The sequence below is a fragment of the Zalophus californianus genome, chromosome 8 (genome assembly GCF_009762305.2).
Source record: "Zalophus californianus isolate mZalCal1 chromosome 8, mZalCal1.pri.v2, whole genome shotgun sequence".
Classification (NCBI taxonomy): Eukaryota; Metazoa; Chordata; class Mammalia; order Carnivora; family Otariidae; genus Zalophus; species Zalophus californianus.
In genome coordinates, this window is record NC_045602.1 from 117,041,495 (window position 1) to 117,053,556 (window position 12,062).

At 44.0% G+C, this 12,062-nt stretch overlaps 1 protein-coding gene across 7 annotated transcripts in view; it reads left to right on the plus strand.

Moving 5' to 3' along the window:
• CNBD2 (cyclic nucleotide binding domain containing 2) overlaps positions 1 to 12,062 on the plus strand; it is a 54,616-nt gene that overhangs the window by 38,795 nt on the left and 3,759 nt on the right. For all 7 annotated transcript variants that reach the window (XM_027623938.1, XM_027623939.1, XM_027623940.1 and 4 more), the window contains 3 exons: positions 2,072 to 2,249; positions 4,379 to 4,499; positions 10,560 to 10,723. In XM_027623938.1, the coding sequence (XP_027479739.1) occupies positions 2,072 to 2,249; positions 4,379 to 4,499; positions 10,560 to 10,723 (463 nt within the window). The remainder of the gene's footprint in view (positions 1 to 2,071; positions 2,250 to 4,378; positions 4,500 to 10,559; positions 10,724 to 12,062) is intronic.

Sequence of the window (12,062 nt, forward strand, 5' to 3'; positions counted from 1 at the left end):
TGTGGCAAAATACACATAGCATAAAATTTACTATCTTAACCATTTTTATACCCACAGTTCAGTGGTATTAAATATATTCATAATATTGGACAGCCATCAACACCATCCATTTCCTAATCTTTTTTTTCATTTTGTAAAATGGAAACTGTATCCCTATTAAACAGTAACTAGCCATTTCCTCCTCCCCCTAGCCTCTGGCAACCACCACGCCACTGTCTATCTTTATGATTTTGACTACTCTACGTCATATTATTGGAAGCATACAGTATTTGTCTTTTTGGGATTGGCTTATTTCACTTTGCATAATGTCCTCAAGGTTCATCATATTGTAGCGTGTGTCAGAATTTCCTTCCTTTTGAAGGCTGAATAATATTCCATTGTATGTACATATCACATTTTGTTTATCCATTCATCCATCGATGGACTCTTGAGAACTTCCACATTTTAGCTATAGTGACTACTATGGGCATGGGTGTATAGTTATCTCTTTGAGACCCAGTTTTCTTTGGAATACATACCCAGAAGTGGGTATATATTACTGGATCATATGGTAATTATATTTTTTATTTTTTTAGGAAATTGCCATACCATTTTCCATAGGGTCTGTACCATTTTACATTCCCACCAACAGTGCACAAATGTTCCAATCTTTCCACATCCTCACCAGTGCTTGTTATATTCTGTTTGGTTTTTAAACATGATATTCATCCTAATGGATAGGAGGTGGCATCTTATTGTAGTTTTGATTTGTATTTCCCTATGATTAGTGATGTTCTGGGCTCCCCCTGTGTTCCCTCTCCCTGCAACATGGCTCAGAAAACCTCCAGGCAGTAAGCTGGGGCAATAGTAGGGCTTACCCCATTTGTTTTCTATCTTGCGGGGATGATTGTTCTTCATGGCCTGATGCCCAGTGCCTCATACATTTATCTCAGTTTTTTTAGTAGTTCTAGGTGGGAGGGTAAGTCTAGTCCCTGTTAGTCCATTTGGCTGGAAGCAGAAGTATAGATCTATGTTTCTTTTTCTTTCTTTTTTTAGATCTGTGTTTCTTAGTAGCTGAGTTTTATCCTACTGTATGTATATACCATAATTAGCTCTAAAGCAATGACCTTTTGCAGATATTTTGGGTTATTTCCAATTTTTCACTATTACCCTGCTGTGGTAAATTTCATGATGTGTTTATCTTTGTATACTTGTACAAGGAAACATTGGATAAATTCTTAGAATTACTGAATCAAGTAATCAATCCAGTGCATACTGGTCATGCACATTTAAAATAATGGTAGATATTGACCAAAAAGTCTTCCAAAAATGTTTACTTGGGGCTTTTTATATGTGCTGTGTTAATTTAGGCTTACTCTTTATAGATTTTGGATTTGGATTAACATTAATTTTAATAGTTGATTCTAACACTGGAGATCTATTTTTAAAAAAGATTTATTTATTTATGAGAGACAGAGAGAGAACATGCACCCACAGAGGGGAGGGGCCAAGGGAGAGGGAGAGACAGTCTTAAGCAGATTCCGTGCTGAGTGCGGAATCCGATGTGTGGCTTGATCCCAGGACCTTGAGATCATGACCTGAGCTGAAATCAAGAGTCAGGGGCTTAACTGACTGAGCCACCCAGGTGCCCCTTAATCTGTAATTCTTATAATAATCCTATGAGGGCTCCAGGAAATTACCTCGTCCAAGGTTCTATTGCTCATCACTCCTTTATCTCTTACTGCTGCCTCCGTCCCCAATCCCAGATGAATATCATCTGTTAGTGGAAAGTCATGAGCTTTAAATCAGGTAGACTTGTGTTAAATCCAAGCTTCAGCCCTTTCCTGGGTGACTTAAACTCTGCTGCTCATTTGATTTCTTAAATGGAGCCAGTGACACTTACATGGATGTAACATATGTGAAGGCTCTGCTCCAGAGCAGAGGGACAATACATGGAAAACACAGTGTTTTCTATTTTCCTTTATTTCCCCATAGGTCAGACTGGCCAGGCAGGTGAGTAGGGTATACCTTTCATCATCAGCACAGACCTCAAAAGACCCATTAATGTGTTTTTCTGTGCTTTCTCTAACAGAACCTTCTCCTGTGGAGAGATTTAAGGAATTTCAGATCAAATCATATCCTGTACAGGACTTTAGCTTTCTGAAACTTAAGCACCTCCAGAACTCCTGGGAGCCAAAGGGGACCGGCTTCAGTAGGAGGATTAACACCTCAGGGAATACTCTTCCAAAAATGTTGGGCCCGAAGATCAAGTAAGCTTAGCTCTTGGCAGATAGAAGGGTTCAGATTCTGGTTGAAAAGGGAGATATAACTTGAAAGGACAGAATGTCAGGGATACTGGGGAGGGGGCAGAGGTAGCAGGCACAGCTCGACCCCAAAGGTTGGGGTATAGACAGAGGGCAAACTCGAGAAGTCCTAGATCTGAGACCCAGGAGCAGCATTCTCTGCCTGTAACCCACAGAACCATTTTAGCTCGTCAGCTACTTCCTTTCTCAGGGAATCCATTTGAAGAAGGAGGGGCAGATCTTCTGGCTCTGATACTCTGTCACTGGATCTTTTTGACTCTGAGCCTCTTCAGAAAATTCTACCCATCTAAAGGAGGCAGGAGATAAGAGCCTGGGCTTTGGAGTCAGTTCAACCCAGGTTCAAGTCCTGGCTTGGTCACTTATTTTAGCTCTGTGTCCTTGCACCAGGGACTTGACCTCTCTAAGCCGTAGTTCCCTTGTCTGTAGATAATAGGAGTTAAGTCTTGGTGTTGTCGTAAGCCAGCAATTAAATGAGATAATGGTAGTTATAGCTAACACTTGTGGAATACTCTATTCCTGGTCCTGGATTATCTAATTTAATCCTCACAGGAGTTCTATGAGGTAAGTACTGTTATCAGTCCCATTTTCAAGTGAGAAAACCAAGCTACAGAGAGAGATTAAGTTCCTTGTTTGAGGTCATACAGGTAGGAAGCGGCAAAGCCAGGATTCAAACCTAAGCAGCTTATTAGTGCTCAGTCTTTTTATTTGGTATGACTGTCACAGCTGGAATGAGAATGCACATTGAGGGCTGCCCTTTTGCCTCAACCCAGAGAGGCTGAGGAGCAGGAAAGGACACTCAACTGTACCTGCCTAAAGGCAGCTCAGGGCTGGACCCAGAGCAACATAACACCTCTTCCCCCCTCCCATTAAGTGTAAAACTAAAATATCACAATGAGGACCGCCTGGGTGGCTCAGTTGTTTAAGTGTCCACCTTTGGCTCAGGTCATGATCCTGGAGTCCTGGGATCGAGTCCCGTATTGGGCTTCCTGCTCAGCGGGGAGTCTGCTCTCCCTCTGCCCCTCACCCAGCTCATGCTCTCTTTCTCTCTTAAATAAATAAATAAATAAATATCACAATGATACATCAGTGTCACAATCTCCATGTTGCCCGAAGTACCACTGCACTCAAGTCCTTTGCCTATTAACATTTCTAGCCTGCTGGCCTCCATAAGGAGCATCCCATGACTTCTGAGTTGTTATTCCCTCTGATGGGTATTCTTTCCAAGGGATCCAGTGCTTGAAGTCCAGTCCCAGTTCTTCTGAAGGTAGGGATGGAATAGACCCAGGTTCTCTGCTGTAAGGAAGAAGAGACAGGTTGGACCCAGAAATGAAAGATAAAGACCATGCTGGGCATGTCCTGGGGGGTGAGAATTGTAGGCTGCCTTGTTTATGTGTTGGGTGAGTTTATGAGTTGGGTGAATATATCAGCTATATTCTCAGCTAATAAATAATTTTTTCCCTGCCTCTAATCCAGATAGCATAGCCTGTCTCTTCCTTCTACCTCTCCTGAGACCAAAGAAAGCACAAGATCACCTGTGTAAAATTAATTCCAACATGAACAAAGTACAGAATCTACAGGCTGCCCAAGGAAACCTGTCTTTTAAACAAATAAACAAACAAAGCCATTTCTTCTCTGCTTTTCTGCCAAGGAGAGCCCCAACCTCTGCTGTGTCCCCAGGGGCACAGAGCTTACTCTAGCTCAAAGCAGTCTGTTCCATTATCGGACAGCTCTGACTTAGAGGTTGAGCATCTCTTAGCCAGCCTGGACTTCTCATCCATCCGGTCTGGCTCAGCTGCATGAGATCATCAGCCCCTTCTTCCACATAACAGCCTTCAAGTGTTTAAAGGGGGGGTCCTATCTCTTTCTCTGCTAGCCTCCCTGCTATTAAACTTCTCCAGTTCCTGACATGATCTCTTCCAGAGCTTGATTTGAGTTTTCTCACTTTCTGGGGGGCAGTGTAAGTTCTCCAGGGAGGTGAGGTCTCACTGTACAGCAGAGTGGGGGCTGACTGTTCAGGGCCTCAGGAACTGGCTATGTGACAAATGAGTTCTCTTTAACAAGCTGTCAAATTTCAGATCCAGGAATCCTCATTCACTTGAATGTTCCATGATCAGTACCAAGTATGGTGATCTCCCTGAAGAGGCTGCAGTGGGCGCCTACATCAAGATCCACACTGTGGAGGAAGGAGAAACTGTGGTGAGTGTGCAGAGAGCCTTGTTCATGATAGAGTGTGTAACATGGCAGGCTGGGAGTGTTAAGTAATAACAGGAAAGGTTTAAAAACATCCCACTCTATATATGGTAATATTAAGGAATATTGTTGATTTTTAAAGATATGATAACAGTACCATGGTTATGTTTTTTAAAGAGTCCTTATATTTAGGAGATACATATCAAAATACAGATAAAATGATATGACGTCTGGGACTTGCTTTAAAATAATCCAGGAACAAGGCAAGGATGTACCCTCTCACTACCCTTATTCAACATTGTGCTAGAAGACCTCGCTAGTGCCTTAAGACAAGAAAAGGAAATAAAACATTTGGGAAGAAAGAAATAAAGCTGTCTTGTTTGCAGTTGTTTGATTGTCTATGTAGACAACTTCAAAGAATCAAAAAACAAAACAAAACAAAACCCTCCTGAAGTGAATAAATTATTATAGCAAGATCACAGGGTATAAGGCAATGAACATTGGAATTTGAAATAAAAACACAATACCATTTACAATAGCACCAAAAATGAAATGCTTAGGTATAAATCTAACAATGTATGTTCAGGATCCACATGCAGAAAACTGTTAATTATAATGAAAGAATTCATGGGGCCTCTGGGTGGCTCAGTCAGTTAAGCACCTGCCTTCCACTCAGGTCATGGTCTCAGGGTCTTGGGATCAAGCCCCACATCAGGCTCCCTGCTCAGCGGGGAGTCTGCTTCTCCCTCTCCCTCTGCCCCTCCCCCATGCTTGCATGCAGGCTCTCTCTCTCAAAGAAATAAATAAATCTAAATAATTAAATAAATAATTTATTAAATTAAATAAGTATAATAAATAAAATAAATCTTTATTTTATTTAAATAAAAATAATAAATAAATAAAATCTTTTTTTAAGATTTTATTTATTTGAGAGAGAGAATGAGATAGAGCATGAGAGGGGGGAGGGTCAGAGGGAGAAGCAGACTCCCTGCGGAGCAGGGAGCCCGATGCAGGACTCGATCCCGGGACTCCAGGATCATGACCTGAGCTGAAGGCAGTCGCTTAACCAACTGAGCCACCCAGGCGCCCTCACAGAACGTCATAGCACAAAGAATGAACCTTAATGTATGCAATTTGTAAAAAAAAAAAAAAAGAGTCATTTAGGAGGCAGGGGATCCCAGGAGGGAATGCAGACTATGACAAGAGCATCTAATGATACTACAAATATATGAAACGATCTCAGTGAAGAGGGTGGGAGACCCTCTAACGCTGGAGGCAGCTGGGGTCCCTGAGACTGAAAGCCGAAGGAACTGCACATGAGCACTGTACTCTAGCTGATAACATCGTTACCCATGGGTGTATGCTCGACAGTTCTGATACTGCAATACACGTGTACTGAAGTGGATCAATTCAGTTATTGAATGGCAGATGACGGCAGCCAGGTTTCTCATCATTGGAGTAGAAATTTGCAGATAAGCAAGGAGGAGGCTAGAATGATCCATGTGGTAATGGATTCGTTGAAGACATCTGTATGAACTCCTTTTTAGCTTGATATAAATACAGATGGTTACACATGGAGATATTTAGAGATATGTGTCTCAACATATATCTTTTGCTCTGTCAACTGACAGGGTCTAAAAGAAAAGACACTCCAGTAGCAATGAGCAAACCTAGCACCTGGATCTTGGTTTCTTATTTTAAAATTTTTATTTATTTATTTATTTATTTGACACACACACACACAGAGAGAGAGAGCACAAGCAGGGGGAGAGGGAGAGGGAGAAGCAGACTCTACTGAGCAGGGAGCCCGATGTGGGGCTCAATCCCAGGACGCTGGGATCACGACCTGAGCTGAAGGCAGATGGTTAACCAACTGAGCCACCCGGGCTCCTCTGGATCTTGATTTCTAATACCATTCTTCAATAAGAGAAACAAGGGCTTCTTGAAAAATGATCGATTCTAGGTCTAGGGCAGGGAATAGACAAGATGAGCCTGGAGCATTTTGTAGTGCCGTGGAGTAAGGAAGTATTGGGGGAAAAAACCCTACATTGATGGAGGCAGGCATATCAAAGGGACACAGGTGCCAACTGAAAGAGCTCCCAGTAGCTAAAGCTAGAACAATTTGAACAATTTGAGCAACAAAATAAAATAGTATTCGATTATAACTGAAAGTATATAGTAAACATCTCTGAGAACATACTGTATAATGAATAAATAATGAACAAATTAATAAATAGGGGAGAAGAGACAAGAGACAGAAGAATTCCAGATAATTTACATACATCCTAAAGGAGAGGATGTATAAACCCCGCTCCTTAGGTGCGGGCTGTACATAGTGACTTCCTTCTAAAGAGTACAGTACGGAAAGGGGGGGAAAAGAGTAACTTTACGGTGGAGGAACCTGAGAAACCCCACTGTAGCCAGGTGATCAAGGCCAACAGCTGCAGTTAAAGTGTGTTGATAGTATGTCTCTTAATATGATGAAATGGGGTATGATGTGATGAGAATGACACTTTACCTCCGTGGTTCTCTTCCCAATAATCCATAACCCCAGTCTAATCATGGGACCAAATCACTGGGTGTCATTCAAAATTCCTGATCAGTACTCCTAAATAGCTATCAGCGTCATCATAAACAAGGTCAGTCTGAGAAACTGCCCAGCCAAGAGGAGCCTAAGGAGATAAGAGAATAAATGAATATGTGTTTTGGATAGGATCATGGAACAGGAAAAGGACGTTAGGCTAAAAGAGGAAATCTAAATAACTCCTTGACCTGAGTTAACAATAATAATAATATATTGATATTGGTTCTTTAATCATAGCAAAAGTATCCTACTAATGTAAGATGCTAATAACAGAGGAAACTGTATGGGATTATATGGGAACTCTGTACTATCTTCTCAGTTTTTCTAAGTTTAAAATTGTTTTAAAAAATAAAGTCTATTAAAAACATAATTATCTGGGGTGCCTGATGGTTCAGTTGGTTAAACGCCCAACTCTTAATCTCAGCTCAGGTCTTGATCTCAGGGTCATGAATTCAAGCCCCATGTTGGGCTCCATGCTGGGCATGGCGCCTACTTAAAAAAAAAAAAAAGTTATCCAATAGTTGGAGGGGTGGGGAATGCATGAATGAAACAAGTTTGGCCATGAGTTCATCATTGTGGGAGCTGGGCAGCAGGTGGGCTTCCACCTTCCCTGGGGAGGGGCTGTCTTCGGAAGCCCCATGTGTGGTCATCATCTAGTATGTGGTCGTCATAGTCCAGAGAGGTGCTCCCTCGCCGTGCCCTCACCACTGTTCCTCAGTTACAGCATCTCCAGGGTCCCCCTCACATGCCTGTCACCCCCCGCTGTGGTGGGCTCTTAATGCTCCCGCCCCACGGGACTGGGAGTCCAGAGGTAGGAAGGCCAGCCAGTACTGGGTGGGAGCCCCAGCCCCTGGCACAGCCCTCCCTCAAGGCTGATGGAATATTTCCAAGCTCTTAGGAAGCTCTTCCTTTTTTTCAGCAAAACTCTGCCTCCTTTAAGTTTTAATTAGCTCCTCCCCCAACCTCCCCCCACCACCCCAAGAACAAAACAGAAGAAATCAGCTTCCTAGCCACATGATGGCCCCTTAGATATTTAAAGAATGCCACTTTGTTTTTCATTCAACATTTCGGGAGCCGGGCACAGTGCCAGTGCCCCGTTAATTATTTTCTCATTTGGTCAGAACATCCTCCATTCCTTCAGGGCAGTTAGTGCTTCCAGGTAAGGCACTCAGAACTGAACACGGGGCTCCTGAGGCCAGTCCCTGGCCTGTGAATGAACCTCACACCTCCAGGCAGAGCAGCTGGGGATGCTGGGCACCCCAAGCCGAATGAGGGCACCAGAGGGCGGAACGGCGTCGTCTGGTTGGGCAGATAGTGACAGCAGTGCAGATGGGGCAATATGGCACGAGAGCAGCAGGGCCCGTGTTGTCAAGGACCTGCCGTGCTGGAATAGGGGCCTTGGCCTTGATTCTCTAGGAAGGCCTAGAAGGCTTTGGGTGAGGGCTCGGAACAAAGACCTGCTGCCTCGTTCGTCACACAGGGCCCAGCACAGAGAAGCCCCCCCCCCCCAAATATGTGTTAGCATGACTCTTGATGAAAATGCCTGTGGATGTCTCCCTAATGTGTCTTTGGTAAGACTCTGTTCTCCCTGACTTCATTTGTCGGAGAGTGAATGGTGACAGATGTGCCTGTATTCATGTAGATCACATTTGCCTAACGTGGGCAGCAGGAGTGTGAAGCTGGGTCAGTCTTGGAAACATAGAGGTTGGGGCCTGGAGTAGAGCCTTTGTTTTGAGCCAGGAGGTGTAGGGGAACCAGCTTCTCCAGGGAACAGGCAGACCGGGCAAACCCAGATTGGGCAAGCCGGAGCCATGGGCAGGGCAGAAGGGATATGACAGATTGGGGTCAAGGTCAGGGGGTCCTTATCTTCATTTTGCTTCTAATTAGACAGCTGTGTGGCCTTGGGCAAATCACTTGACCTCTCTGAATCTGTGTCCTCATCAGAAAATGAGGAAATTCAGCTGGGTGAGCTGCTAATTCGAATGTTCTGTTACCCCATTTGAGTATTCATTCAGCAGATAGTTCTTGAGCATGGCCCAAAATGCCAGTGTGGGCAAGTAAACTGACATTCTTCCAGCCCTCATAGGCTTATGATCTAGTCTGGGGACAGACAATAAACAGATAAATTAGCAAACACACAAAATAGTGCAAACTGCTGTTGGGAATGGAAGAGAAAGCTGGATTGTGGGGCAGGCTTCTTAAGTGGAACAATCAAGGAAGCCAGCTCCGAGGAGGTGATGTTTAAGCTGAGACCTGAATGGGGAAAAGAACAAGCTGGGGACGACCTGGGGGAAGTGTGTTGCAGACCAAGGAAGAGTAAGCTCAAAACCTGAGGCCAGAAGGAGCTTGGTGTGTCAAGGGGACTGGAAGGGAGGGTAGCATGGCTGGAACAGAGTAAACAAGGTAGGGTGACATGAGGCCGGGCTGGAGAGCCAGGCAAAGGTGAGATAGCCCAGGCCTTGGGGCCACAATGAGGAGTTTTCTTTTACCCTGCGTGCTGTGGGAAGGTATTTGAAGGGCTTAGGCAGAAAAGGGCCCTGACTAGCTGGTGTGTGTGGGATTGGTTGCAGGTGGATGAGGGTACCTGCCAACAGTGCTGCCCTCAGTGGGGCCCTGAACAGATCACTGGGTTCAAATCCTGCCTCCACCTCTTTCTGTCCTTGGGCAAGTTACTTAACCTCTTTGTGCCTCAGTTTCCTCAGAGTATAGTGGTTAAAAGCATGGACTCTGAAGACAGATCCCCTGGGCTCAAATGCTAGCTTTATTGCTTCCATGCCGTGTGATGTTGGACAAGTTTCTCAATCTCAGCAGCATCCTTTGTAAAATGAGGATAACAATAGGACCCACCTCATGGGGGACTGTGAGGGTGTCAAATGAGTTAGTACCCACGGCAGCAGCAAGAGGGCCTGGGATGTAGCGAATGCTCAGTAAATATTGCTGTCATATCATCATCACGGTCAGGGAGCCAGAGGTGTAACAGAGCTGCCGAGAGGAGGCCAGTGAACCCCCAAGGTCTGTGAGGGACAGAGAAGGTAACTGAGGCCCAGTGAGGACATGTGAGTAGAGACCTGCAGAGAGGATGAGGGAGGGTGTGGTGGCTGCGGAAGGGAAGATTTAGAAGAGGAAGACTCGTTGTTGGAATTCTGTCACTGCATGAGGAAGAGAAAAATGGCTTGGCACAAGAGTTGAGATTGGACATGGGGGAAACCTTGTGAAAAGCTGAAGAGTGTGATTGTTGGAAAGCCTGCATGGAGGTAGGACACAGACGAAGTGCCTTCCTTACAGGCTCTTCTAATCCCAGCAGCCAGAGGCCTTTGATGTCATGTAGCCGAAGGAGCCCTGACCTTCTCCCCATCACTTGCAGAATGACCCCCAGATGGATTCACCGTCTGTCTGGGGCCTCGTTTTTCCTGTCTAGATAATCTGCTGGTATAAGTGGACAGTCTCTGAGGTCAAACTTTCTGGAACTTTCTGTTCCCCAGGGCCTTCACCAGATCCTCCTCCCGGAGAACGAGCATGACATGCGGCCCTTGATCCTCGTGAGCCTGGGAGCTGAGATGATACGGGTGAGGAAAGAAAAATTTTGTGAACTGATCGACAGTGAGGTAACAGAGAAGTTGTCCAGGTTCAAGGTCAACTACCCCAGGTCAGTGCTGGAAACGTGCATACATCCCACCAGACTGAATAAAACAAATTTTCACCTATTGTTTTAGTAAAAGAAAGAAAAAAGGTGCTAATACCTGATGCTGAGAAGGGGGGGGGGGGTGAAACCGGTAGTTGCTGGTATCCCTTAAATTGTCTCAGTCCTTTTGATAATAATTTTAGAATTATGTTGCAAGGGCCATATCTTTTGAAGTAAAGGCCTACCTGTGAATTTATGTAATTAAATTATGGGAATAGCTACATGCGCTGAGATGTTCATAGCAGCCATATTCATGGTAGAAAAACCACTACCACCACCACCCACACATGTCACACTAAGGACATAGTTTAGCAATTGTGGTGTGTTTCTTTGATAGAGCATAACTGTTGTATTAAGAAAATTGTAAGTTTAATGGCTCTGTAGCAATAGGGTAAAATAGGTGATATAATGATACACGAAAAGGATGCAAAATTGTATATATTCTATGGCTATGCCTTTGTAGAACACAAGAGAAAAACCTAGAAGGAAATAAGCAAAAGTGATGACATCTGTGATGTTGAAAATTTGTAAGAGTCATTCTGTCTGGAAGGTGAGACTAAAATGTACTTCCTGGTTATTGTTATGTATTCCTCTCATATTGTTTTTGCTGTGTGTGTGCATTGCTTTTATAATGATAGAAGAAAAGAAATACTTTATTTTTTTAGTTTAAATTTTACTTAGTTAACTTACAATGCAATATTGGCTTCTGGAGTAGAATTCAGTGATTCATCATAACAAGTGTCCTCCTTTATACCCATCACCCATGGAGCCCATCCCCCACCCACCTCCCTCCATCAACCCTCAGTTTGTTCTATACCGTTAAAGAGTTTCTTATGGTTTGTTTCCCTCTCTCCTTTTTTCTCCCCTTTGCATATGTTTATCTGTTTTCTTTGTTAAATTCCACAGATAAGTGAGATCATATGGTATTTGTCTTTCTCTGACTGACTTATTTCACTTAGCATGATACACTCTAGTTCCATCCATGTCGCTGCAAATGGCAAAATTTCATTCTTTTTGCTGACTAATATTCCATACATATATACGCTCCACGTCTTCTTTATCCATTCATCAGTCAATGGACATTTGGGCACTCTCCATAGTTTGGCAAAAAGAAATACTTTTTAAAAGCTGTTGTCAGGGTGTGCCTGGATGGCTCACTTGGTTGTGTTGACTCTTGATTTCAGCTCAGGTCATGATCTCAGGGTTGTGATATCGAGCCCTGTGTCAGGCTCCGTGCTGGGAGTGGAGTCTGCTTAAGATTCTCTCTCTCTCTCTCCCTCTCTTTCCCTCTGCCCCTCCCCAC